At 36.4% G+C, this 18,654-nt stretch overlaps 1 protein-coding gene across 1 annotated transcript in view; it reads left to right on the forward strand.

Annotated features, from left to right (window-relative positions):
- kcnt1b (potassium sodium-activated channel subfamily T member 1b) overlaps positions 1-18,654 on the forward strand; it is a 93,323-nt gene that overhangs the window by 71,150 nt on the left and 3,519 nt on the right. Inside the window, 18 exon segments of the mRNA XM_046841656.1 lie at positions 1,000-1,063; positions 1,766-1,874; positions 1,967-2,075; positions 3,441-3,590; positions 3,919-3,929; positions 3,932-4,153; positions 5,645-5,858; positions 7,711-7,816; positions 7,980-8,152; positions 9,356-9,427; positions 9,514-9,648; positions 9,751-9,862; positions 10,507-10,608; positions 11,190-11,273; positions 11,527-11,655; positions 11,886-12,183; positions 14,711-14,773; positions 17,384-17,468. Coding sequence (XP_046697612.1) covers positions 1,000-1,063; positions 1,766-1,874; positions 1,967-2,075; positions 3,441-3,590; positions 3,919-3,929; positions 3,932-4,153; positions 5,645-5,858; positions 7,711-7,816; positions 7,980-8,152; positions 9,356-9,427; positions 9,514-9,648; positions 9,751-9,862; positions 10,507-10,608; positions 11,190-11,273; positions 11,527-11,655; positions 11,886-12,183; positions 14,711-14,773; positions 17,384-17,468 — 2,238 coding nt within the window.

Raw genomic sequence — 18,654 nt, forward strand, 5'->3', positions numbered from 1 at the left:
TTTCAGCCCTCGAGAGATAAAACAGGGTGTGAGACGCATCAGCTCTATAGGGTGTTTTTTTTTTTATCACTGTTTTCTCAGACATGCCTTTGTAATTGGACTGGATGCAGATTATTAACAGAGTTATACTGAATGACTGATTATTAATAAATATTATCTGATCAGATTAATTATGATTATTCCCCAAAGCTGGTGAATTTTTGAATCTATGTTTCCAGAAGAGGGCCAGAAGAATTCGATCTGGCTGCCGGGCAAACAGCAGCTTCATATTAAAGTGCTTATTTTTGTTGATATGGTGAAGTTTTTCTGTGAGATATCTAAGTCTCCATGTCAGCCTTCTGCAATGTTAAGATTAAGATCAAGTTCTTCTTTTTGGCTTTCTGCCAAGGCAAAGTCTCTAAGTCAGAGTTTTTATGGTTTTTATTTTTTAATTTTTTTTTATGTAAAGAAGATAGGCTAGTTAAGGGGGTCCAGTGTTTTATGCACAACACAATAATAATTGTATATAGTGTATAAATGAATAATTTTTTCTTGTATCATTTTAATGTCTGTGTGGAGATTTGCATGTTCTCCCTTTTTCAACATTGTTTTTTTGGGGCGTTCTCTGGTTTCCTAATACATACTGAAACATGCCAAGATGCAAATTATATGTGCCTCTAGGTGTGAAGGAATGTGAGAATTTGTGTGCATGATGCCCTGCAATAGACTATGAGGGAGTGAGTGAGTTCAAAAAGGGTGAAAGGTATATGTCTAATCATTGACTGTTTTGAAAATATGTTATACTGTGATATAAAAAGGAATAATACACTCCAGGATGTTTCTGTACAGGAAAAGAAATTTAGAACCTTTTCATTAAATTATGTTCAGACCTATGAAAGCACTTCCTACTGTCTTACTTTCTACTTGAATACATACAATAATAAAGGTGATATTTTATTTTTTACTTGTGTGAATTTGTTGCATAATGAGGCTGATAATGCTCGTGTTGTTTTTCTGCAGGATGGATGATGCAGAAGCTTGTTTTATCCTCAGCAGCAGGAATGAAGTGGACCGCACTGCAGCTGTAATCACACTCCTTATCATTACCACACACACACACACACACACACACACACACACACACACACACACAGAGCTCTGCTGTATGAATAACTGCTCAATAACCAATCATAAATAATCTTTGTAAAAATTTATGTAAACTTGCATTTTGTTGCATTTGTTATTAGCCTATATTTGTAACAATTCATTAAAGGTCTAGCAGTCTGTGACTCCATGTGACTATTTATAACAATTTATCGTTAACCCACTGCATTATTTTGCTTCTTTCTGCCAGTCCTGTTACATGTCATAAAAATGCCAATACCTCTAGTTATATTTTCAGATTTTCCAACCAGATAGACACATACATACATTAGTTAATAGTATGTTTATATAAAATCCAAACTTTGAGGGTATTACAGTAAAAACTATTTTATAATAGTATTAACATTATCTTTATAACATTATGAATTCTGTTGCTTTTAGTGCTATCAAAGTGGGGCCCAGGGAGCATCTCTAGTTCTGACTGGGTCAATTATACTTATATTGTGTTAATAAGTGAGAGAATATCTTCTTGGTGGTATCCTTATATGGTTTTATAAAGCATGTCTAAAGCATGCAATTTAAGATTCATAGGTTATTACCAAACATCATTATTAGATTATGATCTACAAAATGTGGTGTTTATAAAAACACTGAATGTTATGATTGTCCTTTTTGGCCTTAGGACCATCAGACTATTCTAAGAGCCTGGGCAGTAAAGGACTTCGCTCCAAACTGTCCTCTTTATGTACAGATCCTTAAACCTGAGAATAAATTCCATGTGAAGTTTGCTGGTGAGTATTTCTGTCCTTCAAAGTTGTCATTATTTATTAGCAGTTAAACACTGAAGAATGTCTAAATGTTGTGTGTATTGTTTGTGTATTAGATCACGTAGTGTGTGAAGAGGAGTTCAAGTACGCCATGCTGGCTCTGAACTGTGTGTGCCCGGCCACGTCCACACTGGTCACACTCCTGGTCCACACTTCACGTGGACAGTGAGTATATCTGCAGCCATTTACATTTTCTCCAGTAATTTTTTTTTCTCCCTTTCATGTCTTTTTCCGTTTTTTTTTTTTTTTTTTTTTTTATGTTTTCAGGCTGCAACTATTTTAATTAAAAGTTCAAAGCACTTTTATTGCACCACATATTTGAAGATAAATTGGGTTTCTTGTGAACTAATGTAAAAGAAAAAAGGCTATTAGTGAGCAAAGCTTCATCTTCTGTTCACTGCATTTGAATTAACATCCACAACTCTCATTTGTTTGAGATCAGCTGGACATGTGTCAGCTGTGAGGTATAATAGCACATTGGGGATTTTTTGTGTTTGCACAGCACAGAACAAAGTCGTATTACTGAGAAATGTCTCCCATTTTCCCTATATAAGGATTGATTATACGGTATATAGATTTTACCCTGACCAATAATACTAACAATCATTGCTAGAGAGAAGTTAGCATACTTTGTTTTTATAATGCTGCCTGCTCTGTACCACCAAAGGTATTGAGGGTAGTAAAAAAAAAAAAAAAGGAATATTAATTCAAAATGTCACAAATATAACAGAAGGTTACTTCTTATGCATGGTCAGACGTGCATTCCTGAGTAAGTGCTGATGTTGCTGAGGTAATTAATAACATTCATCATAAATTAATGAGCCTAAAAATGAGTTGTTTTTATTTATTTATGAATGCCGAAGCACTGATGTTAAAATAAAGTTAGCAACATTCATAGCATCCACTGATTCATAGCTAGCTGCTATGTTAGCCTTTTATATATATTTCTAACAGTAACTGTCAATATAGTAAAGCTTTCTGCTTTATTTTTACAGTGTGAAAGTACTCTTTCTTTCTTCCTTCCTTCCTTCCTTCCTTCCTTCCTGCTCTTTGTTTTCTCATTAACTTTTGAACATAGTGATAAAAAGACCTGGCATTTTACACCATGAAATGCAACTATAAGTGCACTGTCAGTCTACAATTTATATATATATATATATATATATATATATATATATATATATATATATATATATATATATATATCATATTAAGTATTTTTCAGATGGAAGGATAGATAGATAGATAGATAGATAGATAGATAGATAGATAGATAGATAGATAGATAGATAGATAGATAGATAGATAGATAGATAGATAGATAGATAGATGAATGCTTAAGTACAGTTTAAACATATTCATGTATAATTAAAAAGGAGTCAGTATAGCACAATATTATACAATATTAGTAGAAATACAATTTTTGTTTGGTGTTTCATATAAAATAAACAAAAAAGGGCAAATATTTACATATGTGCGTATGTTCTAGTCTGTGTTCCAATGCGATCTCTTGTCTTGTTGCTGTTACAGGGAGGGACAGATGTCTCCAGAACAATGGCAGAGAACATACGGACGCTGCTCGGGTAACGAAGTTTACCACATCCGACTCATGGACAGCAAATTTTTTGGAGAGTACGACGGGAAAAGTTTTACTTATGCCTCCTTCCACGCACACAAAAAGTAAGTAAGATGTGGATTGTTAAGTACCTGTTCCAACTATTAAAATGTATGATTTTGCATGATGCCAGTGTACTTAGTAATTAAAAAAACCTGTTCATTATTACTCGTTAATGGTGCAAGAGCTGTTGTTGTAGGATGCAATTATAAGTGAACTCTATTATCATTATTAGAAATGTAATGGATTGGAACGTTATTTCTAATGGTGTAAGTGCTCACAGATCAAAGTGCATTATGGAAGGTGCAATGAGGGAAACTTGTTTTTAGCTACACATGACGTACAAAAGTTTCAAATCTGTGTGTGTTTGTGCGTGTATCCAATTTCTCTCAGATATGGTGTTTGCTAATTGGCGTAAAGAGAGAAGAGAATAAAAGCATCCTGCTTAACCCCGGCCCCCGCCACATCATGGCCGCCACAGACACCTGCTACTACATCAACATCACCAAGGAAGAAAACTCTGCCTTCATCTTTAAACAGGAAGAGAAGCACAGCAAGGGCCTGGCAGTCAGTGGCCTGTACGACGCCCCCTCTCGCCTCCCAGTGCAGAGCATCATAGCCAGCATGGGTGAGTGCAGAGTCTTGTAGCATGCAAATAAGCACACCCAGTCAAATTAAGTGTCCTCCAGTGGATTGTACCATGCTCAGGCAGCAAGGCGGGGAGGAACCTGTAGCGATTTTAGCCATTACTAGAACAGGTGCAGTGATTATCTTTAAATATATATATAGGTTATACTAATTGCAGCATTTGAGGAGTAATAGATTATAGGCAGTGCTATTACTTCATTAGGCTACAACACAGTGCAGTTGTTTGTTGTTTGTTTCTAAAGACCTAATTTGTCAATGACACTGACAGGATCTGTGCGCAACCGCATGTTCTGGTTATCCATCTGTACTGTAGCATATTCGCACCCTGACACTTCCCTAACTGCTAATTAGTCATTCATTAGACGGATGCGTTTATCCTAGTGGACAGATTAAGTGGGAACTCCTCTGGCATATAACTAGGATGTTTAGGTAGCAATTCTGTAACAAGTCCCACTAGAAAATCAGATAATTTTTCAGAAAGTGCAGTGACCTTGCAGGTACAAAGCTTAAAGCCCACATGAGGGAATTGTTAACATTTGATATGTGGTTATTTAAACTGGGTTTTTTTTTTCTTTCTGGTGTTTGCTTGAGATTTGCATGATTGGTCAGATGATTTGTGTGGCTGATGATTTTCTTTCATTGTTTCTTTTTCTTTGACTTGGTAAAGTCGATCAGTCTACTTCATATGGTAAGTCTGTGCATGCGGCTTCCTTAGCATTAGAGATGACGACATCATAAGACATTGGACTATTACAATGGTACTCAGTCCTCCTTACCTGGTGATCTGCACATTTTTGTAGTTGTTCTCTCTCGGTATGTACTTGAACTTGCTAATCAGGAGCAAAGAGGGAAAACACAAGAAAGTGCAAATTATCAGGTTCTTAGGATGGATATTGAAAGCCACTGGTCTACGATGTCTGTATAAATGTTGACATTTTTACACAAATCTGTAATTGTTTTGCTGATTTTTTTTCAACTATTTTGCTAGTCATTTCAGCCATGTTCAGCTTTCTGTCTAAATGCAGTTCAATTTTCACCAGAAAGCATTTTTACATGTCTATCCAATTAGTTAAATGTTTAGATAATCATAATGGCTATCCTATTTGCATGTTTAAACAGCTAGCCATGCAGTTTCATACATCTGCTTAGAACTTGTTTTTGGTCAAATCAAATTCATTTTAGGATTATTGATCCAAATCATTTTCATTCAATCAACATGGTGTTATCTACATATTTATAAAAAAAGAAGCACACGTTCACACCCAAAGCAGCAGAATCATGCAGTGCTTGTAGCCCGTTTCCCTGTTTGTGTACTTCATCATCTTTTTGTATAAACAGTAAAAGGACAGATCTCATCCAGAATCTTCTCTTCCTGTCCCCTTAGTGTATATGTTCTCTCTCTCTCTCTCTCTCTCTCTCTCTCTCTCTCTCTCTCTCTCTCTCTCTTTCTTTCATCATATCTTAAAAACAGGCACAGTGGCCATAGACCTGCAGAACACTGAGCCTGCAGGTGACAGCAGTAAACTTGCAATACCCACAGAGAATGGAGCGGGCAGCCGGAGGCCCAGCATCGCCCCTGTACTAGAGCTGGCTGACTCTACTGCCATCCTGCCCTGTGACCTCCTGAGTGACCCCTCTGAGGATGAGACCAACCAATCAGATGAGGAAGGAATGCCTGCCCCAGAGTGAGCAATGCTGTTTAAATACAATGCTTTGTGTGTATGTGTGTGTATATATATATATATATATATATATATATATATATATATATATATATATATATATATATATATATAAACTTCATTGAACATTCATTCGAACTTCATTTGATTAATTTTAGCATAAACAGCTAACAGAGGTCTGGGTAAGGAGAGTATTGGGGAAACGCTCAACGTGATACAACCACCATCATGCTTCACTGAGAGAATTATGTCGTCTAATTATGACTTCTGATGGTAACTGAGAGAAAGTTATTTATGCGGCACACTAAATATACTAAATTCAATATGAGTGTTGAAATTCAGCATAAACCTTCTTATTTCCAATCAGAACATTTTAGGGAAAATACAAATGCTCAAAAGAACCCAAATAAAAAAATTATAAATGGGTAAAATTATCATATTTTATTTAATCAAAATACACTTCCGTGAGGATTTACTAAAAACAAACCTACAAAACATTTTGCACTTAAGCTACAAGGCTACAGTAAGTAACAAGTAATTATACAGTTGAAACCAGATATTTACATACACTTCAGAAAAAAACAGAAAAACTTTTATTTCTTTACTGTCATACATTAAATCAGAGTAATCTTTTTCTAAAAAAAAGTGTATGTAAATATCTGGTTTCAACTGTAAATGTCTTTAACACACATTCATGCTGAAGGTCCACTTGAACGTTTCTTAAACCATATGCAAATCTGCCTATATGATTTACAAAAATGAATATACCTTTTCTATGTAGCTGAATGCTATAACATTAGATGCTATAACATTATTAGACACAGAAAAATGGTTATGTTGACGCTAATATAGTTTATATAGACTACAATCTTATATACACTTCCATTTCAAAGCCCCAGTGCAAACTAACGAAGCAAAATTGAGACACCATGTCTCGGCTGACCGAATGGATTTGGATTGAGTGGAAAATTGTGTTCAATTTGGGTTTTTTTGCTGAAGCATATCTTTCAGAGCTGAACACTGCAGAATGAATAATAAAAGCCATCCATGCAGCAGTCACGCTGTAAAGCACTCCCAGTGTAGGTTTACCTCAAAACAGGGTCAGTGGTTGCAAACACACACACACACACACACACACACACACACTCTCTCTCTCTCTCTCTCTCTCTCTCTCTCTCTCTCTCTCTCTCTCTCACTCACTCACTCACTGATTATCACTGCTCACTGCCTTATTGGGCACGACAATCTGGTTTGAGTGTCAGCAGTGCCCTCTAGTGGTTAAAATCAAGAATTTCTCATAGTCGAACGTATCACTTAAACTCTCAGAAAAGAAAAGAGGTTTGTATGTGGATTCTTTTTTCACATATACCAGCTTGTTAGGAAGCTGGGGTTTGGAGCACAGGGTCAGCCATGATACACCACCCCTGAAGCAGTAGGGGTTATGGGTCTTGCTTCAGGGCCCAGCAATGGAAGTTGACTTCCAAACAGTAACCCTGAGCTAAACACCACCTCCTAAGCATAGGCTTCTCTCTCTTAACTACATTTTTACTTTCAATTTATACTGTTTCATAATGTTCACTATAGTAACAAATAGTAAATAGATAGATAAAATTGTATTTATTGAAAACCCATTCATCAGGAACTTATATATAGAGGATGGTGATACTTTATTATTTTTGTATTCTGCATCCTTTATGTGGAAAGAAATTATTAAAAAGAGCTTTAAAAAATGTCTTATTTGCTTGTAATAGACTATAACAAAAATACCCAGAGAGTCAGCATTTCTAGATTGATCTAGATAGACTAAAAATTGGTGCTGATTTAAATGGACTAATTGATCTTTTTGTTTTTTCAGATATGTAAAAGGATATCCTCCAAATTCACCATACATCGGGAGTTCACCAACACTGTGCCACCTTCTACAAGAGAAAGCTCCATTTTGCTGTCTTCGACTAGACAAGGTTCCCAGAGCTAGTCTAGAAAAACATTGTTCTCCGAGCATAAATGTTTTATATATATTTTAAGCTTAAAAATTATCGAGAAATTGAGAAATGAATTGAGCAATGAAATGAGTAATTACAAGCTGCTCTTTAAGCCATAAGCTTTTAATCACTTTTTTTCCAGGGTTGTCGCCACAACAGCTTTGAAGATGCCAAGGCCTACGGTTTCAAGAACAAGCTGATCATCGTCTCAGCTGAAACAGCTGGAAATGGCTTGTACAATTTCATCGTTCCGCTGCGTGCTTATTACAGACCCAGGAAGGAGCTCAACCCCATAGTGCTTCTGCTAGACAATCCGTAAGTAAACCTCTTCACTGTAATTGTGACTCATTAAACTACACCTGGTTTCCTTGTATTTACTTCTTGATTTTAAATATTTTTTTTATTAGTTTTGAATTGAAGTGAGAAATGTAAACTACCTAAAAGCACCTCAGTTCAGCACTGCCTTTAGGTCACAAGAGCTGTGAGTGGAAAAACTTACTAATAACATTAAATCTGATTAGAACAAACATTTAACATTTTAATTCTAATTTGTGTAAATGTTACAAAAAAAAACTGCACAGCTGACAGTTTACTGTGAATTGTTTCTCTTTTTCCTCGCAGTAAAAGGTAAGGGTTTTGGGAGATGCGTTTTTTTTTATTATTATTTATTTTTATTTTTTTATGGACACTTCTGGCACCAGTTTACATTCTAGCTAAATAAGAAATGTGACGTACCTCCACATTTTTTCCACTGCTGTTCAAGATGTCAACTGTTATGGGAACCCAGAGATTTATGCCGACATCTCTTATGTAGAAATAAAAAATGAACGGCTACATGCTTTCATGAAAGTAATTTTTTTTCCAAGTCATTGAGTTTGAATCTCGCCGATGCCATAGCCATTGGAGTAAATAACTGGAATACTCTCTTGCTTTCCTCTGTCAACCATAGTGACAGTAACCAATCACAGGTATTTTTGAGCTAATGCAAGTGCAGATCGCGTTTTCCTTCTTTCATGTTCATCTGCTTTGTGACACAGCATGATCAGCAGTTGGAAAACATGTGGCTGGCTAGGAACCCTCATCCTCCACAATTAAGTGGAAATTGTTGGCGAGTGGAAATTGACAGGTGACCTGAGGGAACTGAGGTAAAAAAAAAGGAGAGAACAAAAAAGACAGCATATTTGTGAGGAATGGTTTTAATTAGAGTTGCACTGATCAGCAGGACCCTCGGTGAATCAATGGCATCCACTGTATTTTTTACATCATTGTCTCGCAGCATGTTGCTGCGGCGCAGTGAAACGTTTCACAACACTATATGGTGCTCATTAAATCCCGTCGTCTCTGGAGCATGACAGTTTGCGTTCCCTGCACTCCCCAGAATTTCCATAGCAACGCTCAAATGCTGTCACATGCTTTTACTAACTGGACCCAGCTCTTCAAGGACCAAGTGTTACTTTGGCACTCACAGAGCAGAGATGGTGGATTATTTTGCTCAAGCTGCTCTTTTTCTTCCTCTAGGCCAGATAATCATTTTCTGGAGGCCATCTGCTGTTTCCCCATGGTCTACTTTATGGCCGGCACCATAGACAAGTAGGTGCTTGTAGAGGAATCACACACATCCTTCACAATGAAATAACCATTCTCCAATATGAATCTATGCTGAATTGTTTTTGTAGTTTGGACAATCTTCTGCAGTGTGGGATTATTTATGCTGATAACCTGGTCGTGGTGGATAAGGAAAGCACCATGAGTGCAGAGGAGGACTACATGGCCGATGCAAAAACCATTGTGAACGTTCAGACCATGTTTCGGCAAGTCGTTTTCTTTGATCCCATATCATAGCAATAATAAACAGCATTTATGTCTGTACAGCTATACACTATTTTTCTTTTAATGGCTTTCTCTGTATTTAGGTTGTTTCCTAGTCTCAGTATTATCACTGAACTAACTCATCCCTCTAATATGAGGTTCATGCAGTTTCGTGCCAAAGACTGCTACTCCCTGGCTCTCTCTAAATTAGAGAAGGTAAAAACCTCTCCCAGAACAAAGCACATTTTCCATCCTACCGGATTTGATTTACTCATGCATTATTAACAGCTGTGGACTGTAATCATAGAATAGATGTTAAACTTAAACAAGCTTTGAATACGCTCAATACTGTTTGACATTTTAGTATACGATTTTGAAGGAATAATGATTTACAATCACACTTATCCTGCATCATTTACAAGGGGATGGGTTTCCATTTGAGTCTGCTTCCTTTTCAGCACGTCAGCTAGCATGCTGAAACTGATATGTACAATAATAAATGTGCTTTCAATTATATTGGCATACTTTTATCCTTTACATCGTCATCTGATCGGCTTTCATATTTTAAGCCAAATGGTATAGTCTTGAAAGTTTAATTTGCCATGTCAAATAGCAGTAATGTAGTATTGGTATTGATTGAGGAAGTGGAATTTTGCATGTATGTTACATTCTGTATGTATACACATGTGAAGAGCGGGATATAGGAAATAGAGGCACTCTCGATATACCACTCTACCAATCAAATTCATTGTTGGCGCAAACTGATGTATACATTTTTTCAAGACGTATAAATATATAAAGTGATAATATGAATTAAAAACTACATACAGCATAACATCTTTTTATGATCTTCTTTTCAGATAGAGAGAGATAAGGGATCTAATCTTGCATTCATGTTCCGCCTCCCGTTTGCTGCAGGCAGGGTGTTCAGTATCAGCATGCTGGATACACTCCTCTACCAGGTGGGCTGTTTTTCTGAACACGTTTCAGTTTTAAGCTTACCTCAAGTTAACATCACTGTGGGCCCGGCTTCTACTTTCATGAAAAAATAATCACGAAAAGATCAAAAGAAATAAGTGAACATTATGACAAGTGACAATTAACAATATAACACCATTTACTTATAAGGCAAAGTGGTTGTAGATTTAAGATCACATTAATTACAAACCAAAGTACTAGCATTAGCATTATTAGCAAAGTATTTTTGTAAGCATTACAAAAAGTATTATTTCTTTTTCAATTTGAATAGTTAGACGTCTTATATTGCGTAAGTAAAGTAAAGACAAATCTCCACCTACTTTTACACACACACACACACACACACACACACACACACACACCCTTATTTGGAGTACACAATAACCCCTCTGGTGGATTTTAACTCTTTTAACATCGAAAAATGTCTTCACGATTTTGAACAGATTTCAGGTGTCAGAGTTTTCAGGTCCTCAAGCTTTCAGACAGAGGAGTCATATTGATTTTCGTTGGTCAAACTGATGTGCACCATCTGAGCTTTTTTGCCTACTCACTTTGTTTCTTCTAGTCTTTTGTTAAGGACTATATGATACCTATTGCTAGACTCCTGCTTGGGCTTGACACAACCCCAGGCTCTGGCTACCTCTGTATGGTAAGCGTGCAAACACACACACACACACACACACACACACACACACACACACACACACACACAATTAATTTATTGGATATTATCTCAGCCCTATAATATTGCAAGTCATGAAATGTGATTGTTTTTCTCCTCTAATGAGAAATTATAAGATATTAGATACAAATCACAGGCACAGGGAAATAAATTTATAGCACACATGCCTCAAGCTGCATCCTGCACATACTAATCAAGTGCGATATCTCTGGTGTAACAGATGAAGGTTACAGAGGAAGACCTATGGATCCGGACATATGGAAGGCTTTTTCAGAAGCTCTGTTCCTCCAGCGCGGAAATCCCCATCGGCTTATACCGCACAGAATCCCACATGTTCTCATCTTCAGAGGTAAAGCTAAAAAAAAAGTCCAATCAGCAATATCTCACATTTTTATTTATTTTCCTGCCAGTTTGGTCAAGCCCAAATAATTCATCTGGATATCACTGGTGGCATTTTTGTTTAATAAATAAAAACTACATTGTGATTAGTGTCTAAATAAAAGTCACATTCTTATAATAAAAAAAAAAAAAAAATCAATCAAACTAATAAAAATGACCTGTCACCTCTTGGGTGATCAGTCTCAGGTGTCTGTAAACGTGGATGAGTGCGAGGACCCACGGGACCGGCGCGAGTCCTGGAAAGAGAAAACGGCTCATAGGAACTCGACAGGCAGTGACCAATCAGAACATCCACTGCTGAGGAAAAAGAGCATGCAGTGGGCACGAAGGTTAAGCAGGAAAAGCACAAAGCCCCCGAGCCGTGCTGAACGCATTAACCAACAACGCCTCAACCTCTATAGACGTTCTGAGAGACAGGAGCTCTCCGAACTAGTGAAGAACCGCATGAAGCACCTGGGCCTGCCCACTATTGGCTACGGTAAGTCAGCAGGGCAAAATTTTGGGTGTTATATATCACGTTTGCTAGTTAGACATGAAAAAATAGGTAAAACTAGATCAGATTCTACTTTGTTGTAGCATGTGGGTCATTCCTTGTATACCAAATATTAGCTGTCAAAAAAGCCCTCTCAGATTTTCTGTAGAAGATCTTTATCTTTTGGTTTTTACCTCTACCAGTAGTGAGAGAACAAAAGAGTAACATTTGTGTCGCGTGAACTTACTGAGACGAGACTGAGAACTGTCATCACCACACACTCCATACACACACTGATGGCAGGGTGAAAGTATCTGTTCTGTGGTAAGGTTTGCGTCCTGTCCTTCACACAGCAACACACAGCAACAGAGCAGATGCTCACAAACAGCCCTCTGAGCCAACAGGACTTTTAGCGTTGGTCTATTGTGATGCAGTGTTTCTCAATGGTATTCTTAAACCTGTTTAATCTGGATATTTAAGTGTGTGTATGAAGTTTGTGGTGATTACATAACGCATCTTTCTTTAACAAATAATTTCTGTCTCAGCTGGTACAGAAGGAAAGGAGAAAACAAAAGGTGGTAATGGATCAGGAACAAAGAGGTTTGATTTAATTTTGCATATTAGAAAAAGTACAGCAAAAAACATTACCCACACTTTTTTAGGGGGCTTTGAAGCACCATTTGCCTTTTATTTTTAAAACTTTCTTTCCCTACACACAAGCCTTCCTTAAATCACCACTCTTTTTGGTGGGCTGCGAGGCACTCTCTTATCCACACAGATCTTTTACCACAAAGCCATCACAGCAGCGTATTTATTTTATATGTTTTGGGAGTATATGTATGTATAGTTTGGGGGAATAACCCTATATATGTGTGTATATATATTGGGTGGGGGGGAACCTTTGGTTTTATACCAGCTGGGAAAGAAATTTGACAAAGTAAGGCACAATGACAGAAACATGCAGAACACCTGAAGCTGGATGATTAGCACTTTCATAGAGTTTTTCATAGAGTTTATTGCTTTAACCCACTGAACCATTCAAGATGCCACTTCTACATGAGGTAATATATGGGCTTAACAAGGATCTTATACAAGTAATGACCTGTATATAATCAGTGAACATACTGATTATTTAAATGTATCTGATTATTTTTACAAATATAGTTATAATCATTTACAAATTCTAGAAGCTTGTGTGCCACTGTTGTACTCAAACACAAAGTCTGAATGTACCTATTTGTATTTCATGCCTTTACTAATCTGTTTCTAGAAGAGCCAAGTGTTGAAAGTGCCTAGAATTATAGAACTTATATGTCACAGGAACCAACAGAATTGACTGTTTCTGTGTAGTTTTTTTGTATTTTCCAGCTAGAAAGTGTGACACTTTCTAACTCAAGAGTTATATTTACATTAAGTTTGTAATCTTGCGTACTAGTGTAGATTTAATCATTGCTAGAGCTTCAAAGCACTTTTGTACGTCGTTTTGGATAAGGGTGTCTGCTAAATGCCGCAAATGTAAATGTGACACAAAGCAGGTCATCAAATTATCCAATTAGCTTACAATCTTCAGTTTAAGTACAACAGTGGTGCTAAAACTAATGTGATGTGTTTTAGATAACACAAATGACTGAGTGAATATTAGAACGCATGTATGATATCCCATATGTCATCATATTTTTGTTATACTCTGTTCATACCATTATACCATTTCTAACCAGTCTAATAGACGTAACATTTATTTATTCAGTAGTGTTCAGAATACTGACTGACTAATAATAATAATAATAATAATAATAATAATAAAAATAATAGTAGTAGTAAAAACAGATTTCCAAAATGTTATTTAATTTTTTATTTAATTAACTGTCACAGTGATTTGATGGCACTTTTTGTAATTAGACATTTATTTACTTAACATTTATGAAAGGAGTCTCCAGTGACAGAGCTTTTTACCCACTTCAGGATGGAGAATTTTGTGTATTCCAATTTCTCAGTAATGCAACAAACTGCATTGTTTATATTTAATAAGAACTCTTTATAGCTGTAAAGCTGAAATATGAGCTTGTCTCACAGAAATCACTAAAACTGGATTATATATTTATCAATTTTACTTGGACAAACCTAAGTTAAAAAGTGTTTGACAGTGAATTAAACTAACATGATTGATTATAATTTATGACTGTATTTTACTTGTCATGTTCTCAGTGTCTTGTCCTTGACTGTTCATCATGTGGATGTTGTTCCTGCTTCAGCTTAAGTTATACTTTCTTTTCTTTTTTCCCCTTTGTACATTCTATTCAGCTTCACATATTCATTTATACTACTACTAATAATAATAATATAATTATAATATTATAATTGTAATATAATATTATTGATATTGTTAGGATGTTTGCTAAATCCACAAAATATATGTATATAATCTTGGTTAAACTCTCTTGTTTCTCGTGTGCACGATAAATTCTGTTTTGCTTGCTTGACCCTTGCATTCTTATTCTCTTTCTGCTTTGCTTCCTTCCCCTTTGTTCCGTAGAGGATGTAGCTAATTTAACTGCGAGTGATGTGATGAACCGAGTAAATCTAGGATATTTGCAAGGTAACGATGCAAAAAAAGTCACTGTATGTGTCAGTTACCCCATTCCAATAGATTAGTTCCATTATTTCCTTTATTATATGGGTTGTATTTAAATCCTTGACTCTCTGTAAGGGGGGAAATGGTTATAATTATTATGCACTTTAGGCACTTGAGGCAGAACCACCTTGTTTCAATATAGGACTTCAGAGCTAAAGTTCTCACTTCAATCTTTTTTTTTCTAGAAGGACAAAAAAAGATGAGTCATCAGGATAATTTTAATATCTCCAAAACCGGCTGAAGCCTGCACTTCTGCTCCTTTACATCTGATAATAAAATCGCTTATGAGCACAATATTGAAAATGGTGTAATGCCTCCTGAGTGAAGTTTGCTTTATAGGAAAAATCCACCCTGATCGCCTTGCATTTAAACCTTTATAATTAACTTGTGCTCTCTAATGGCTTTCAAGATTATTTTTTAAATCTCTTTCATTAACACAAGCTGTTTTTTGGCTTTAATTAACAGTTTCCTACTTTAGCCATTTGACAACCAGATGATAGTGGTGTCAAGTGGGACAAAGCCTTTGCTTCATCTCTCGCTATGAAGAGCAATGCAGCAGCGCTTCAATATGTTAGTGTGTCAAATGCTCTCATCTTTTTTATCACTTGACTCTGAAAATAAAGTTAAATTTTATGCTAATAACGCCAACATTTGTGAGTAGTAGATCACTTACTAGTGGATACGGGTTTCTGCCGTATCTCAGCACTTTATTGCAAAGCTTCATTGCATTTTGGGAACTGAATATGATATTGAACAATGCTGGAAAATATACCCAAGTGCTTCTGGAATTACATTAAAACCTGATGGTTATCACTTGATGAGTGATTTTTTTCCCCTATTGAATATTATTGGTGCAACTGTGCTAGCCATGTCAGTTTTTGAGGTCTGTTTGACACACTACTTCACCGATCAATAAGGAAATTACAGCACCGACCAACAAATAATCCACAGAAAAATCAGTAAACACTACAAATATTTCAATGGAAAACCTTTTTCTGTGTTTCAGGGTGGAGTTTTTCTTTAAGTAATTATACAGACAGCATACAAAAGCAAACTGTAGGAATGATCTAATTTCTATAAATAGATGCATTTTTGTAATCTTTGATAGTAGTTTAAAAACAGTATCACATCCTTTTATTAAATTTAAAGGCAAGCGTTTGTTCCTGTATGCTACTGTATATGTATTTTTTTAAGTATCTTCTGTTTGTTCTGAGAATATTTAAGGATAAATGGTTCACAGGAAAAAGATTCCAAAAAGCAGAATTTTCCATAAAAAAGTGCACGAGCCATGTATTAGAATAAGGATAAATCGATAAAACGGTATCTCAGTCTTAAATGTTTTTGGCCCTGATTTTCCTTAGACCAGTGATGTAGTTCTTTTTCTCCTCTGTATGGTACCACCTTCAGAGGGTACCTACATGACAGAGGGTACACAAGGTACATTCCTAGTTATAGGCACCTGATGATGATGTTGATGATGATGATGATGATGTTGATGATGATTATGTTGATGATGATGTTGATGATGATGATGATGATGATGATAAGGTTGTTATGCTGAAGGACTTTGATTCCAGGATGTTTTTGGACAGAGTGGAGTAGAAAGCATTCTGCCTGTGTTGGGAAGATGACACCTGAGATTTTAGTCACACTTTTAAACTCGCTGTAAGATATTACCGAGAAACTCGTAGGGAAGATGCAGAGTTGCACAGCACTTTTTATTTTCCTGTAATTATTTCATTTTCTTTTGTCGTCTTTTTTCTATTGAGTCCCACACTACCAATGTATTTTGCTTCACTCTGATTGGTTGAGCCTTGCCTTGGTGGGTGTGTCAGATGCTCTGAGCATGCCGTTATCTGTGTGTCAGTCCTGCGTGTTGGCATGGCAAGCTGGCAACGTGCGTGAGGTGGTCTCTCTGAATGGCAATCGATGCAAAGGCCAGATGTATGGATGGCTCAATGATTGGCCGCAGATAGCGTGTGCATGCGTGGGCGCATGGGAGGCGCTTGCAGCTGCATGGTGGTACATAAACTCAGCCTTGGCCGCACAATAACGGTCAGCCCTTTTCTCTCTTTCACCCGGCCTGGCCGTATAAGTGGCTCAAACAGGTGGGTTTGGACGAGCAGAGGCACTTTGTCCCTGAGCTTGAGTCCCCCTTCTATCTCCCCAGCATCACACTGCTCAGTCACTCACACACAGGTAAAACACACAGCGCTGGCCCTGAAACCCACTCAACCAAGCCAGAAAGAAGTATGACTGTAAAGAAGTAGTTTGTTTTGCACACACACACACACACACACACACACACACACACACACACACACACACACACTGACATTAGTGTTGATTTACATGGACCAGGCAAGACTGTTTTTAATTCAGTATCTAGACACACTTTTATATTTAAAAGCAAATCCAAATCACATACTATACAGCTATTAGTTTGTCACATACATCAAGCTTGAGGGATATGTGTAATAGAGAAATCTTTGAGTAAATGTTAGTGATTAATAAGTGCTGTATGAAAGAGTCGTACACATTAACAAATCCCTTCTTTCCTTTTCTCCTTTACAGATGAAATGAACGATCATCAAAACACATTGTCCTATGTGCTGATCAACCCTCCCCCAGACACTGTTCTGGAGCTCAATGATATTGTGTAAGCCTTCGCCGAATCACAGCATTTTGATCTGTGCTGAAACTAGCATGAGCTCGATACCATTCAGAATATCAGAAATGTTGGCTTTTAGAAACTAAAATAAATTATACAATGTGTAAGGTTTTCCCATGCCATGGTACACTAGCGCCACTTAGAGGTAGCTAACAAATATGACTGTTTATTTATTGATTCATTTATATGGCAAAATATATGAGAATAATGGATGCTATTTAATATCTACTATATGAACAAAAGTATTGGGACAGCTGCCTTTTCCATCCATATGTGGTTCCTCCCCAAACTGTAACCACAGTGTTGAAGGCATACAAGGATGTCTTTGAATGTGGTGACATTAAATATGAACTTGGAGAAGTAAATGTGTCCCTGCATGACAACCCACTTATAACAGCAAATGGGGACTTAATGTAGAATAGGATGTTCAGTAAGCACATAGAATCGTATGGTAAGGTGTCCACAAACTTTTGATCATATAATGTGTGTTTATATATATATATATATATATATATTGGGGCTGTCAAAATTAACGCTAATTCATTTTATTGATGCCCAATAAATCAGAACACGTTTCTGTTTGACCAATTATAATTTAGATTACAAAGAAAGAAAGATTAGGGGTGAAATTGAAACCTTCAACGTAAAACATTTATTCACGATGTCCTTTCTTTACACAGATATAAAAAAAAAATGGCACTGAAAAATTATTTTAATCACTAAACATTTGTTTTATTGATGCGCAAGTCTCAAATCAAGCACCAAAAATTATTCACACATCCGGCAAATAAAACCGTCCGTGTGGAAACATAGCAAAAGATCTGTTTGGTGTCCTGATAATTTATATCATTTAAAACTCCATAATTACTTTGAAACATTCACAAGAATATTTTGTCTTCATGCTCTAGGTTGTGTTTGGTTTCACTAATAATAAACATACATTTGCATGAAGCATTCATATTTGACCATGCCCATGTTACAGTTTTTCTCAGCTGCTTTGGAGCATTTCTCGAATCATCTTTAGTATTTGCAAACCAGTAAGTGAATTCTCAAAACAATGTGTACAAACAGCGCAACACATTGGATTTTTTGCAAAAGCCTGTACTTTTCTCAAAAGTAAGTATTCGTGTCAATGAACATCTCAAAATAAAAAGTCCCATTGTCATTGTTCACA

This window comes from Silurus meridionalis, chromosome 27, assembly GCF_014805685.1.
Source record: "Silurus meridionalis isolate SWU-2019-XX chromosome 27, ASM1480568v1, whole genome shotgun sequence".
Lineage (NCBI taxonomy): Eukaryota > Metazoa > Chordata > Actinopteri > Siluriformes > Siluridae > Silurus > Silurus meridionalis.